Raw genomic sequence first — 16,409 nt, forward strand, 5'->3', positions numbered from 1 at the left:
TATACTGTAAGTGTGTAAATGTAAAATGCTAGAAACACAACCATCATAAACATCCTGATTTAGGGTCCACCACATTTGAGAAATACAACTACCACAGTTCATCTTAGGCTAAAGTTAAAATGAAGCCTAGATCTTCAGATTTCAAGCCCAGCATTTAATTGCAGATGGTTATTTTTTCTACCCTCTTGGAATCTTCTTTAATGTTCTTGTTCTGAGATGTGCATTATTTGAAGAAAGGAACAAAGATTTAAATTGGGCTCCAGACTCAAAACTATAAGCAGGAACAATGATTATATACTGAAACTTACTGTATTCTTATACTGTATAATTTATTGAAAAATACTGTATACACCATTATAATTCTCTTTCAATGTACGTACTGTACCATTTATGCACCATTTGTATGCACCACTGTCAGAAGATCCTGTTAAGAGATGATGTTTGCTGTGTGAGAGGTTGGTGTTTGAAGGTGTCCCATGTGTTCATGTCCTCCTGCAGAGACTGACCTGTTCATTCTTTGTGTTCAGCTGACAGTGGGCATCATTCAGGCTGCTGACCTGATCTCTATGGACATGGGAGGCACCTCTGACCCCTACGTTAAAGTCTTTCTTCTACCAGACAAAAAGAAGAAGTATGACACCAAGGTGCACAAAAAGACACTGAATCCTGTCTTCAACGAATCATTTGTTTTCAAGGTAACCTTTGCTAATTTCAATCTCGCCTCTCCTGTGTAAATGATTCTTATTCTGTCTTGGAAAACTGTATAAAACAAACAACACTGAAGCAATTCGAAACAGTTAAAGGCAACTGTGGCTACATTTCCAAGCAGTTTAAAAATGTTAGGTTAAAATCTTTAACATGTTTTCTAGTGGTGGCTTTTTCGTGATACAAACACTGTAGCAGACTTAGTGGTGTAATAATTGAAGACCTCGAAAGCTTCTTGCTATACATAGGAAAATGCGCCATTAAATTGTGCAATATTTGTTGTCTTTCTAATGTGCTGTATAACTGCAATATAGTACAAAGTGCTCTTATAGATCCAGGAAAATTGTTCCATTATCTCACATCAAGTCTTTAAGGACCAGGAGAACACATGTCTATTGTGTGACCATCTCTTGAATTCTAAGAGGCCTTAAGTTATAGTCTAAGCATACAAACCATTTTCTACAGGATTTATACAATATGGTCTATGTAGTAATTCAATTATATTAGTTAACATCTTTTTCTCAAATACAAGAATAAGTAAAAGTACTGCCATTAGATTGCATTGAATAAAATACTCTACTAGATTATAGGGTTCATAGGAGATTTGTACTTTCTTTGTTTACTGTATTGAAAATACAAAATGAACTTCAAGATTTTGTAACAAAAAAGCGAATTTACCAACTGGTACTGTAACAGGGTTTATTTAGTGTTAGCTGTTGTATAGTAACATATAGTAACTGTCTGCCCTCCACGTCACATGACTGGTCTTGTGGTTCAAAAGATTCCCCAGAAAGATTCGTGTGTGTACAGTCGGATTTTGGGAGATCACAAATGCCTGAAAGAACGTTTTTTCAATACTGCCCTGGGGCAATCCACACATGTGATGGCAGGATAAAAGGCTATGCTTGACATATCTATCCACCCATTTTCCAACAACTTTATTGATTACTGGATCACAGGAGGAGCCGGAGCCAATATGCTTGATACAATCCCTCACAATTTAAAAGGGGGAAATACTAGAACATTTGAAGAACATATTAGGCACTGGTTGAACTCCAGTTCCATGCAGAAATAGCAACAGTTTAACACTGATCTTGTTTGGCAGTTGGCATGTTCCTCCAGGTGAGATTCCCCACCATCTGTCTGCCCCATGGGTTCTCACTCAGCACTAACTCTCCATTACTAGGAAGTTGCAGAAGGCTAATGTTTGATAACGTTTCCCTGATATTACTTCCTTCCATCATTAAGGAATCATGACAGAATCTTTGATTTACATTTCCGTTTTACTTTGAAATGCCAATATTATTGTACCTCATAATGTTGCCTGAAGTCTGTTTTACTGGAGATTTTAGGCAGTACTGTGTTTGTCTGCATAATTTCCAGAAACACTATATTTTCATTAGTGTACAGAAAAAATATTTAAGTACTGTTATCATTCATTATAAACATTTATATGTATTAATTATATAAATATTAATTAATCATATATACTGACCTAATAATGCAAATGTATGGTACAGTAACAGGACCCCATGGCCGGACTTTTTATGCTTGCTGTTTTCACAGTGTGCTTTGTAATTTTTCTGGGATACATTTAGTGTTATAATAAGGGATTGTGGCCTCTTATATAATGAAATGGAAACAGTGCACTTTGTATTATATACCTGTGCAATATATCAGTGCACTTTACATTTTAAATAATTAAGAAAGGGAACATGTATTATGTACATATGCCCAGACTGTTTTGAATGTGTGCATGCTGGTTCCATGAAATTATTTTGTTATGCTTAGTCAGAGATATATTTTCTTTGCTAAATGATTTGCTTCATTCTCCATGTAGATGCAGTGCAGCAGACTGCCAGTACCCTGTGAATGAAAAGCCTTACAAGTCTAGTGAAAAGCCAAGACTTTCAATCCCACATCTGAGAGAAATCCACTTAAAGAATAATGACCCTTCTCCCTGCTGACACAGCAGTCTATCAGAAAGATCAAGTAACAGAGTTTTCAAGGACACTGAGAATTTGCTGAGTTCATCTCTGTGGGGGGAGGGGGAAGCGAAGGCACTCTCACAATTCATTCAGGGCACATAAAATGGATTCAAATGGAGGAGATGTCCTGTTTAACTACTTACAGTAATTACAATTCTAGCCTTTTTAAACGTGTTACTATAAAACTATTGATTTAATATTAAATGCCTTTCCTGACTTGTCAGGATAGCCAAAGTATTTAATTTGAGTGTTATACCGTTATTGTACATCCTAGAAATCAGTTCTGAATGATTTGGAAATGTTTGGAAATGCCTGTCATTCCAAACAAAAAACATTTTTCCTCTTCCCTGCAAAGTACAAAATGCCTCATATGATATAACCTTGACTTGACTACAGTATAATAATAATTCCATACCCTTATATACAGTAGCTCTTTTCTGGACACTCCACTCAAAGTGGCTTATGTGTAGCACACACCTGGATGATATGGCAGCTCACCACACATCAGCTATCAGTGGTGAGGAAAACAGAGTAATGAAGCCAATTCATAGATAGGGATTATTAGGAAGCCATGACTGATAAAGGCCAGGGGACAAATTGGTCAGGAGATGGGGGTACACCTCTACTATTTTCAAAAAACACAATAGGATTTTTAATGGCCATTTTGACATCTCGTAAAAACTGAGTATTAAGTCAGACTAAAAGGGTTTTGAGCCACGGTGTGCATCCGGCATAGCCTGTATTAGCCATGGCATAGACTCTACCAGCATCTGTAAATCTGCTGTGCAAAAGTCTATAAACCCATGTCTGGTTGATAAAGGTGGAAAACACTGTTCAGGCATTGTTCTAGAATGTCCCATAAATGCTTGACGGGGTTCAAATCTAGTGACAGAGAAGACAATGAAATACTGTAGTATAAGCATAAAATCAGTATCATGCTTATCCAACCATTTGGTAACTCCATACACATTCTGTGCGTGGGGGAATTGTCGTAATAGGAGATACTCCTCCCAGCAGGAAAGAGATCACTGAGTACCATTGCATTGACTTTACTATCAAAGGGAAAGAAACAGTTCATTGCAGGAAAATGCACCTCACACCATTATGGAACCACCAGAATCCTTAACTGTAAGAAACAATCACACGGTAGAGAGGCTGTAGAGTTCTTTAGGATGTTGCCACACATGCACTCATCTTTTTTTAAGAACATGTTGAAGGTTGATTAAGTTGACCATTTCATATGTCTCCACTGCTTGGTAGTCCATTGACTGCTTTGTTTGTACCACTGGGCTTAACAGCTTTTCATTCCTTGACCAAAAGCTCCATTCTTCGGTATCATGTACTGTAGACTGGTGTTCAATAACTTGGTGGTGCTTTTCTTCCTGTTTGCCCTTGGAGAAGACATAGCTGCCTCCTTCTGCTTGGACTTGCACTCTGCTTCTGTCATTGCTCCAGTATTTAGAAAAAGATATTAGACCAAGATTACAGAGAAGTGTTTACTATTCCAGTAGTAATTAGACCAGCATTGGAGGCCTCCTTCTGCTGTTGCTTTCATCTGCATTTGTAACCATCATCTTGCACCTCCCTTACCACTGAGGACTTAATGACCTATGGCTAGGGGATTTCATTAGCCAGATTGGTTGAGTAACTTTTTTAAATTTAATCTCTTTAAATTTCATAGTTGCCACAGAGCAGCTGGAATGTGAAAATCCATCTGTATCCTTCAGGCACCTTTCTTTCAAACCTCTACAGCGTGCAGTGAAATACTGTAAATAGACTGATTAATTATTAATAAAAAATAACTAAATTGTTTTCAACCTATTCTTAACAGGCCAGACAGATATTTAACATTTAAATATTAGTGTAGTAACAGCAGAGTGAAGCAGAACTTAAATAACAATAATTACTTTTACCTCTTCTTTTAATTATCAACAATAATTAACAAAAAAAAAATTTTCAGCCTCACATTAAACAGTAAGATAGCCAATTACGACATTATAATAAATACAACTGGCACTTTTGTTAGGGATGTAACTGGTGTTTTATTAACTGTATTAATTTATGAAATTGTGCTTGAGGCTAAAGATGTTTTAACATTTTATCAACAGTTTTTAACTGATTGCAGAGCAACAGTCTCACCCAGTTGCTGTAACACTGTAACATTAAGCAGTAAGGTTTTTTCCTATCCACGTATAGCCTGTGCACTGTGATCAGAATCTCTTAATGACTGAAATTTGGTCAGAAATTAAACTGCATAAAGCCATAAGGGATTGCAGTGCTGTTAATATGTCCTTTATGGAGGAAAACTGTGAAAGTCAGTGACTCATTTAGTTATATGGTGTTGATAGGTGTTGTTATCTTTTATTGTAGTGTTGTAAACTTTTGCTTCATAGTAGCACTAGATCCAAGAATACAATAAGTTATCTTCTGTAAGATGACTGATGGGGTAGTTAGAAACAAGAGGATATGCAATCTTGAAAAAACTGTTAATGATGCCAAATGGTACTGTACTTAGGAGCTTAATGATTTAATCAACATCAACTTTTTAGGGTTCAGACCAAATGATAAATTAAGTTGATATTTTTAAATGATCTTCAAGTGTCATCATTAATAATATACCATGGCATTTCATGGGGTGTAGATTCCAGAAAATCAAATAAAGCAAGATTAATTAGATTAGACCAGACTACAATATTCATAGCAATGCTACATTGACATCCAATACTCTTTTCATAGAAATGTACTTTTTGTAGCAATTAGTTATGATATTGAAAATAGCAAGTCTAAATTTCAGGACCAAAACAATCACTTTAAATATTTTTTTTAATATCCTTTTAAAAGGATAAAAGGATACAAATCTTTTGTATTACAAACGTACTGTATTACTGTATCAGGTCATTGCATCAAGATATATAAGTTAACTTATATATAACTTATATATAACTACTTTAGTTAACTTCAATTAACTAAAACTTAAAAATAAAAAACATCTGCAACAATCATCAATGATATTCACCTGCGGGAACTCTTCAACTCAAGTTTTTATTGTCTCTCAGAGAGCCCCATTACTTTCACAGCTTCCTGTAAATCAAAGCCGTACTGTTAGCTTAACATCTGAAACAAGTAAACAGTGAACATACTGTGCTGTTTAATTTCACCATATCACTGAAGTGTTTTGCAATTTTCTTTTCAAACTGTTTCATAATTGAAGGGACTTTATACATTATTTTTGGATCCAATCTCTGTATTGATCTTAAGCCAGAAAAATGAAACCAATTTCACCCTTCACTGTAATAATGCAAGTGTTCCCAACGCACCTCTGTTTCAGGTTCCCTACCAGGAACTTGGAGGGAAGACCTTGGTGATGGCAATATATGACTTTGACCGCTTTTCAAAACATGACATCATTGGGGAAGTGAAAGTACCTATGAACACTGTTGATTTGGGCCAGCCCATTGAGGAGTGGAGAGATTTGGAGAGCGCGGAGAAAGAAGAGGTATTAAAAACATATATATTCCATATTAAAATGTGAAACATACAATACTTTAATGGTATGTTCTGTTAAAGAAGTACACATGAATTTATTATTGTTTTTAAATGCCTTTTTAATTAAAAATAAAGCAGCTATTCTTGAAGTGAAGGTCCTCAATTATTTTGTTAACAGCTCAGTCAGTAAAAAGTATGGAATATCTGCCTTTAAACATACTGTATGAATAGTTGACACTGACCATTTCCTCACTTGTCCCTTTGCTTGTTTGTGCAGCCTGAGAAGCTAGGTGATATCTGCATCTCCCTGCGCTATGTCCCAACAGCAGGCAAACTCACCATCTGCATTCTGGAGGCCAAGAACCTCAAAAAGATGGATGTGGGTGGGCTGTCAGGTAAATGTCACTGGAAATGGGTCCTCAATGGAATGGAATGTAAATGCATGTCTATTCCCAGAGATGTGGGTGCATAACTAAACAGGTACTGAAGCACCTGCTAGCAGGTTCTACAATGAATCTAAGAACATTGTTTATATGTGTTGGGTTCATTTCAAAACGAATCATTACCATCATGTGTTGTGCGTCAAGTCACCCATAGAAACATTCGGTTCCTCTGTCCTCCACTGGAAGTAACCACCCATTAAAATCTTCACTTAGATATAATATTGTATTCCTACTTGTCTAACATGATACATCCATGCAGCATGCTGTCAAATAACATATATTTGGATCAAATGGTAATATGTCACATCTCTTGCTGGCCTTGCAAATTAATGCCCAATCTTGGCTTATAAATTAATTTGGAGTTATGGTACACATTTCAGCATATTTTATACATTCAAATAACATATACAAAATAAATATGAAGACCATATAGAGGATATGTATTGTGATGCCAACAGGGGCAGGGTCCCTGGAAAATGGTGTCTTCACCTGAAGTGCTGTGCCTTAGATACACCTCAGTCCTTACTAGGAAGGCTGACTGAGGTTGCCAACTGCAGAGTGGCCACTCACTTGCACAAACATGCAAGACAGTGCAAGGGAAGTGTGTTGGCATCTGCTAGCTGATACAGCCTGGTGATGTGGGACTGAGGCATCAGTGGCTGTTTGTATTGAGCGAGAGGCCAACTGGCTAGACAGTTCTAGCTGAGATGAGTCCATATAGAAAAGGAGTCTGGCTAAATTATTCTATTCTAGCTGCTACACTGCAAGAAAACTATGGTGTTATAAAAACCCCTTGACTTCAAGTTATCTGTGTTAAGCCAGTAAGTAGCTATAGCTGTCACACTATATTTATTAAACAGGGACCAGGAGTTCAGACAGGAGCCCAATGAAGGTTTAGGTTTTCTTTTAAATTTTTTTTCTTTTCATGGTGATGCTGTGACTCCACATTGTAAATAAATTGCACAACTGAACCTAACGGTTTATTTTGGAGTGTGTCTGTTGCCCAGGGATCCCAACAAATGATCTGATTGTTGTAACCCGCCTCAGGCAGTATCACAGTATTGTGAAATAGCCTTGTCAAAGTGAAGAATTTAACCTAATTCAAAATAAACTATTACTTTACGGAGCAGAAACAAATATTTTTTTTGGAAAGGCAGCAAAAGGAAGAATATCCTATTTGCTGAAACATTGTTATAAGATACAGTTATTGCATTACTCCATCTGCTGGTGGTTCAAGGTAAAAACAAAATCTCTTTTAAATGTTTATAGTCCAGAGTAATCTGAGTGATCTGAGCACAATTTGTTCTCTATGTTTTAACACCAATAATTTAACTTCAACATGAGCATAAACAAAATAGTTTCTAAAATCCGTATACGGAGTTCTATACCTTTAAAAGTATTATTGACTTTGGAAGGTTTCTGATTTTTAAAAAGAAAATCTAGCAGATGTTCCTCTTGCTACTTAGTATACTGTTAAGATAGTAATTGGGAAGCAAGCAATAAATGTTGTCTATTTTCTACTTACTAAAATACGGAAAACAGTGAAGAATCCACTTTTGAAATATGATATACTGTAGATGCAGTACTGTAATGAACTGTGCATTAAACTTCAAAATCCTGTAGTGAACTTTTCATAAGCAAGCATGACATTTATCTCTCTTCACTCATTAGATCCCTATGTGAAAATCCATCTGCTGCAGAATGGTAAGAGGCTGAAGAAGAAGAAAACAACAGTGAAGAAGAACACATTGAACCCTTACTACAATGAGTCCTTCAGTTTTGAAATCCCATTTGAGCAGATCCAGGTAAACCCTAACCTTCACATAATGAGACATACTGTATTGAAAAGGGCACAATAAGATAACATAGTGGGTGTGTCAATAATCCCAATTGGATAAGAGAGCACATAAACATCCCAATTCCCTAGAAAACACATCCTGTTGTAAAACGTAGGTATTAGCCGAATACAAGGCTAGAAATTCTAAAACAATCAGTGAAGTTCAACATAAAGAAAGGCTACTGTTTTAGTGGAAGAATGACCCGATCAAAGTCAAAACTTATTTTCACCACTGTATCCATGCAAAGATTTATTAGGAAACAGTGATGGCTGTTTATTTTTTTGTTTGGTGATATTGAAATACTTTAAGTAGAGCGTGAATTAATGATTTGAACAGTTCAATAAACTATTTGGATATTCCAGTCCATAGAACGTCATTCAATGGTCAGCTTCCAATGGCCAATACGCACATATATTCAGAAGTTTTCAGCTTGGTCTTTTTCATACACATTTTCTAATAACAATAGAAAAGAATCTATAAACTGCATGAGAAGCTTCATTTCAGATTGCAATAGATCATTGTAGAATACCTATGTGCTCTCTAAATAGAGGATCTCAATCCTTGTCTTAGACGCTCACACACCTGCTGGTTTTAATTCCATTCCACCCTAATTAGATAATTGAAGCCTTAATTTGTGTATTCTTTTTATTTATTGTTGTTGTCATTGTGTAAAGCGCTTTGAGAAGCCACCTTTAAAGGCTCTATATAAAATAAAGTTTATAAGTATTATTATTACTCCATTTAATTAACTTTAACTAAATTAAAGTTAACTCCATCAATAAAACAGTTAGAGCTCCAACATATTTAAGATTTCAGAAAATACAGTTCAAATTCATATTATTAAGTCAATGAAGGGTCTGATTGTGTAGCTGAGGACTCGGCTGGAGTGAAAACCGAGTGGAGTGAAAGTTGTGTGGCTTACAAGGACCAGTATTGGGAACCAGTGCTCTAGAATATCAATAATGATATTTTTTCTGAGAACTTGCACTGGCATACTCAGCCATTTAATGTTCATAGATGTGCAAAAAATTCAGTGAAGAAAAAATTCCTAAAACTTTGAACAATGTCTGAATAAAATGTGAACATTTAATTAGAAAATATTTAATGCAGCATGATTACTTTTGGCATACACTAAAATATTTGAGAGGGGAGCTGTATCTACTTCCAGAGATACAAAATACAGGATGATTATCAAACAACATATCAGTGTAAAAGAATGGTCACAAAGATTTGCACAACATTCAAGACAAAAAGCAAAATACCTGTAACTGTTAATGGAGTGCCCCAGAGCCCTGCATTAGAACTACTGCTATGTTGTTCGACATTTTGTTGTAGTTTGTAGATCAGTCAAATTCACCAATGATGTTAAAACAAAAAAAAAAGCAAACACTGCACTCCTGCTGTTTTCAGCTCAAACCTTATTCTCCACTACTGTTCAACCCCTTCTTTAGGTTTGGGTCACTCCCACCTGCATCAGTGGAATCATCATCTCCTTATATTGTTATGCTTTAGTCCTCTGATCTTGATTCCTGTTTTACCTACTGTATTTCCCCCTTTCCACTCCATCCTCTGCTCTCTTTAGAACTCACCCTTTTTGGTGTAACTACTCACACGGATTCTAGTTCCAGAACCTCACAGTTGAACTCTCTGCCCCATAATTTCTCTGCTTCTGGCATTAAATGCTTAATCAACAACCATTGTTGTGGCATACCTGATACCTTTAAAATCATGCCTGTCAACCCTTAACATGCGTCACTTTGTTGGGGGTGCTGTGAGATACAGTATTATTTTGCAGTCCATCTTGTTTTCAGCTGTTTTCTACACAATTTGAGATACCTTATGCAGAATCTCCCTTCATCTTTGCAAACTACCCATGAACTTTGATTTCAACATTCACTCAGCTTGGGTTTTCAGATGTCTGAGTTCCTCACAGGATGGCATTTCCTCCTCCTTTGAGTCTCCAGGGATAATCCGCATTTCTAACCTTTTCAGTCCTCATTGCCATAAGCCAAATTTGGTGGGATTAAAACCATTCTCATCACTCCCCTTTGCTCTTATTTATCTTAAGCTCTTATCCCTTCTTGATCATTTCAACTCTGTGCATTGTTGCTCACGGTGCACTGCTACTTCTTATCTCATTAACCTCACTTCCTCCAAAATATGTCTGCCCTGCTGTGTTAACCCGGACACCAACTGTGTGCCGGAAATGGAACACCATCATGTCCAACATTTCACCGTCACCGTAACATCCATAGGATTAGTGTCTTTACAGAGGAAAATAATTTGTCATCCACTGGCCTCATCAATCTTCCCCGATTCTTTTGTGGCATTATTGTAGCATTATAGTTGCAGCCATATCACCCTGCAACTCACAACTAGCAGCCCACTGAAGCTAAGCAGGTGTGAGCCTGGTCAGTACCTGGATGGGAGACCTCCTGGGAAAAACTAAGGTTGCTGCTGGAAGAGGTGTTAGTGGGGCCAGCAGGGGGCGCTCACCCTGCAGTCCATGTGGGTCCTAATGCCCCAGTATAGTGACGGGGACACTATACTGTAAACAGGCGCCGTCCTTCGGATGAGATGTAAAACCGAGGTCCTGACTCTCTGTGGTCATTAAAAATCCCAGGGTGTTTCTCAAAAAGAGTAGGGGTGTAACCCTGGCATCCTGGCCAAATTTCCCATTGGCCCTTACCAATCATGGCCTCCTAATAATCCCCCTCTACAAATTGGCTACATTACTCTGCTCTCCTCCCCACTGATAGCTGATGTGTGGTGAGCGTTCTGGCGCACTATGGCTGCCGTCGCATCATCCAGGTGGATGCTGAACATTGGTGGTGGTGGAGGGGAGTCCCCATTACCTGTAAAGCGCTTTGAGTGGAGTGTCCAGAAAAGCGCTATATAAGTGTAAGCAATTAATTAATTATGCAAACTACAGTACACTGAAAACTGTAGGTCATTGCCACTTTTCTTTGGAGATGGACTCAAAGCCAAAAATTGTATTTATTTGTATATATCTGTGGAACACATTTTAAATAAAGATGTTTTAAATTACTGCATATCATGAACCTTTTCTGTCTGTAACCAATTCTTGACACAATTTGCAGACTCATCCTTTAGGAACTTAACACATCCGATGCCTATTCTACCCCTTTTCAGGAGTCATATTGCAGTGTCTGTTCCTCTGTATGCTGTATCACCTTCTCTGATCTTTATTCTCCAGAGTTCTGAGCCCTAAACTTTCCTGTTATTCATTACTTCTAATCAGTCTCCACAAACAGTCCTTTGGAGCCCTTCTATTCCTGCTGCAGATTGCACTCATCTCAGATTCCCATCTGACCCACTACAAAATCAGCAGCCATTCCTTTAGATTGGAGCAGCATCCTTCACTACTCATTCAGGAATCCCAGCTAATATAAATAATTTGCGGGCTAGTCTTCTGAAGAAACAAGCTTATATCAGACTAAATTCTAATATTCTAATAGCTGCTAATATTCTATCTACTCATATACTGTATCTATTTTACTTGTCCAAATACACATTGATACACATCTATTCCTCCCTTGTTTAAAATAGGCATTACTGTATGATTATTATGTACTAATACTCTGTATACAGGTACATAGAGCACAAGGGAAGGAAAATCTTTTGATGTGTTAAAATTATTTTAAGGACGGCTCCACAGTATGTCTGATGCTCTTAAGGCAACCCACATCCATCCATCTTCTATCATCTACATTTCCTATCAGCTACAGGGTCAAATTCAGGGTTGCAGTGATGCTGGGGCCTATCCTGGCAAGCAACAGGAGCAAGGCAAGATACACCCTGGGTGGGATGCAGTCGATCATAGGACAGACAAACACAAACACCTCACACCAGGGACAGTTTTTCCAGAAAACAATTAAAGTACTAGTACTGTATGTCTTTGGATTGTGGGAGAAAACCAGAGCATTTAGAGGAAACCCACACAAATACAGGGAGAACGTACAACATATAACATCGCTTTATTAACCCTTTACAATTTCTTGCATTAGGAATTATCTTTTCGCATACCCCAGCTTGCTCTCCATGAGACACACAGACACACAGATAGGGAGAGAGCCTGGGGTCAGAGTACAGGGTCTGTCATTGTATGGCACCCCTGGAGTAGTTGGGGTTAAGGGCCTTGCTCAGGAGCCCAACGGAGTATGATTCCTCTGCCAGCCACAGGATTTAAACCGACAACCTTCCAGCCACAGGCCCAGATCCTTAACCACAGAGCCACCGCTATAGACCCCAGACAGATAAAACCCCAGATCCAGAAGTGAACCCAGGATCCCAGCACTGCAAGGCAGCAATGCTCACCACCATCCGACCATGCCGTCCCCAAAACCCACATCATGGAGTTAAATATCTTTCTTCTTCCTTCCTGTAGAAAATCCAAGCAGTCATCACAGTCCTGGATTATGACAAGATCGGCAAGAATGATGCAATTGGTAAGATCTTCGTGGGCTGCAGTGCCACAGGCACAGAGCTCAGGCACTGGTCCGACATGCTGGCCAACCCTCGCCGGCCCATTGCACAGTGGCACCCGCTGAAGCCTGAGGAGGAGGTGGACGCCATTCTGGCAGCACTGGCAGGAAAGAAGTAAATGCTGAAGTTATTCACTAGCTACTGTAACTAACTCTCCAATACTGCATGAAATCAAATCAAGGGATTACCGATTCTACAGACGTGGCAGCAGAAATGTTGAAAAAAAAACCCAACAAAATAACAAAAGATGAGAACAACACCGTTTCTAATATTCAACAACCTTGTGCAATTTTTCTTTCACAACATTAGTGTACAGTGAGTAGGATGGATGGGTATTCTACATGGGTACTCTGGAATACATTTAAAATGCATTTCAATTTTGAACATTAATGAGTTGCATTTTAGTCTTTCATTTGTTGTTGAGGTACACAGATTTCATGTAAAAATGATAAAAAAGGGAAGACTCAGTTGCAAATGATGTGGAAAACATGCATTTTATAGGTATAGCAGTATATATGGCATCTTTATCTTCTTGCGTCTCTTAGGAGTCATTATGCCAAATGTTCTCAATGCTTTATGATGTTTAGGTAAGCCATATGGGCATGTTCACTAAAAACGTGTCTTGCCAAGTTCATTTTTCTGCTGATCAGCTTGCGTTTCATGCAGAACCAGTGGTGGGTATTGGTACTCTCCATCAATGGGCATGGATGGGTGTTCAGGATGTGATAAAATGAAATCAATTGAGAAAAAAAGACAACTCTTAGGACAGACAAACCCTTTAACAATCTGATGCCAAATTAACTGTCTGGTAATTGTGAAAGTTTATTGTCAGCATAATGTTCTTACTGTATGTAGTTACAAAACAGAGCCCTCACAAAACAAAATGTTTCTCAAATGTTTAAAAATCTAGTTTTCATATACCCGTTAGATTGATTTGTCATAAAGGTGATGATTTAAAAAAAAAATAACGATCTTTTTTTAAATTGTATTTGACTACTATTTCAGAGATAAAAGAGATTATAATATTTTCCTTTGTAAGGTCAGTTTTGTTCTCTGGACACTAGGTGGGAACATTGCACAAAGCTGAAACAACCCTGAGTTGGGCTTTCTTTTCTGTATTGTAACTGATCCGAAAATCAATCCTTTTGTAACACTGCTAGGGTTCCCAGTCATGTATACATTTTTCATAAGGAAAAGTATTATTATTAAAGTATTCGAAGAACAATAGATGAAATACGTTTTATAGGACTTTAGAACTTACGTTTTTAATGTAGTTTTATATTTTACAGCCTTCAATTTATCACCTACCTTTTCAACATCATCCTTTTAAAACCACATGTTTTATGTTCATACTATTGAGGTCTTGTCCATCCAGATCCGTTCCACTCATGCCCATCCACCAGCTACCTTCTCATCCAGCCCATTTCCTTATTGGTCTCCACATTGCCATTTCTGGCTGAGCCCAGCCGGGTTACAAGAGTGGCCAGGCCACCAGCCGCTTGCCGATGGTAGCCTCCCCCAGGCCTGGCTTCTGGGTTGGGCCCCAGTGTCCCTGATCTGGACGGAGCTCTCAGGCTTCCTGAGGCAATCAGGCCTCTACCACCATGACAAGATCCCAAAGGGAATATGTGTCTCTCAGTTGGCCCGTGAGCTCCTGGAAATCCTCCCCAGGAGAAGCTGGAGACTGTTCCTGGGGAAAAGGGAAGTCTGGTCAGCCCTGCTCAGCCTGGTATCATTGCAACCCTCACCAGGAATGAGCTGTTAGAACCCAGATGGAGGGATAACTGAGGTCTTCAGAATGTAAGTTCAATTTGTTGCACCTAGTCAAGAAAAAGAAAAATCCCATTCTTTCAGAATTTGAAACCTGTAATAAGTCTTCCACTTCACAGTTTTTCCTAAGATGGGAATTTTAAAGTGAATGTTCTGTGAATTCTGCCCTTAGAGTTAAGAAGCTCAACTCGTTATCTTCAAAGCCTAAGTCTTCAGTAGAATTCTAAGGAAAGTTTTTTTTTCCTAAAAAAAATTTAAAATATGAGTGTCAAAGTAATTGATTTGTTCCCTTTTTTTTCTTTTTCTATTCAGCAAGGTTGGCAATCCTCCTTAGTGTACATGAATTTAGACACAGAAAGTATTTAATTTAGATATGTATTTAAAGAAGCATTACTTTGAAGGTTATGGAAAGACACAACTTTATATGTGTTTTAAAAGATGGAACACAGACAGGCTGAATTGCACTATTATGAAAATTGTTTTTAATGTGTGATTTGCTTTTCACTGCAATGGTCTGGCATCCTGTCCAGGAATTACCCTGTCTTGTGCCTGTTGTTTGCCAGGATAGATATAAACTATCTATATAATTTAGAGACCCTGAATTGGAAGAAGCTGCTAGACAATGTATGGATGGATTTTCTTTTCATAATGGGTCTATATACAGTACCTGCTAATGAGGAACAACAAAAATAAAACAATTTTTGCCAGCTCCTATTAAAGAGTATGTTCACAATATGTGTAAAATGGACAATTATTAAAACTTTTTGCATACAAGACATGTAATATTTATTTTATGGGACTGACAATAAGCTGTTGTACCTGCCTGTTTGTTCTAAAATTTGAATTCTGAATCAGTTTATTACAAGACTATGTTTATGTTTATTTGTTGTATTAAAAAATCAGTTTGGGATATTGGCAGTAGTGTAGTGCAAACAAAAAGCCCCAGTTAGATTTATATACTGTAGTAACATGTTATACAGATACTGTATCTTGAGTGCAGCAATAAGATTGTAATCGACTTGTTAATAAAAGTTATGGTATGACCAAGAGGGCTGTTTTAGATCATTAGTTTGTTAAAGGTGATTTTGCAGAGCAGAGAACTTTAGATAAATCGAATAATTTGTTTTGGTAGACAAGATGAGTGCCCTTTTCACTTAAATAAAAACTTTCCCTGAAACTAAATTAATAAGCTCAGAAAGACAAAGACTGGGCAAGACACTCAGAAATAAATAGGAATTGCGCTGATCAAACTTTGATCAGCATATCCAGAATTCATTATGTGCAAATGCTGAATAGACAGATCCTCCAATGATAATTTTCACTGGTCTTTAGCATTATCACCTCCATCAAGTATCACAGTATAGTATATCAGTTAACACTATGATGAATCCATATACACAAGCCATTTTAACTTTTTTTTTCCACTGATGCAATAAATTCCCCACATATAAAGACATGCAGAGTATGCGCAGAAAGGCTGAATTTCGATTTTTAAGAAATTATTTTGCACATTGGCTTTTTATGGGAAAAACAACTGCCAGTAGAAATTTAGCTCCTGAGACTAAATGAAATTCTCTTTTTTTCTGGATATTGCTACAAAACTGGGCTTTGAAATACAAACAGATGGATTTCATCAGTCAGAGATCAAAAGTTTCAGTTCTGTTAATACCCCC

The 16,409-nt window shown here is 37.6% G+C and overlaps 1 protein-coding gene across 1 annotated transcript in view; it reads left to right on the plus strand.

The window, feature by feature from the left end:
• Nucleotides 1–14,806, plus strand: part of syt2b (synaptotagmin IIb) — a 75,670-nt gene extending 60,864 nt beyond the window's left edge. The window contains exons 5-9 of the mRNA XM_088920998.1: nucleotides 528–695; nucleotides 6,022–6,189; nucleotides 6,457–6,574; nucleotides 8,294–8,427; nucleotides 12,869–14,806. Of these exons, the coding sequence (XP_088777124.1) occupies nucleotides 528–695; nucleotides 6,022–6,189; nucleotides 6,457–6,574; nucleotides 8,294–8,427; nucleotides 12,869–13,084 (804 nt within the window). The 3' untranslated portion in view covers nucleotides 13,085–14,806. The remainder of the gene's footprint in view (nucleotides 1–527; nucleotides 696–6,021; nucleotides 6,190–6,456; nucleotides 6,575–8,293; nucleotides 8,428–12,868) is intronic.
• Nucleotides 14,807–16,409: the final 1,603 nt, after the last annotated feature.

This window comes from Atractosteus spatula, chromosome 7, assembly GCF_055471065.1.
Source record: "Atractosteus spatula isolate fAtrSpa1 chromosome 7, fAtrSpa1.hap1, whole genome shotgun sequence".
Classification (NCBI taxonomy): Eukaryota; Metazoa; Chordata; class Actinopteri; order Semionotiformes; family Lepisosteidae; genus Atractosteus; species Atractosteus spatula.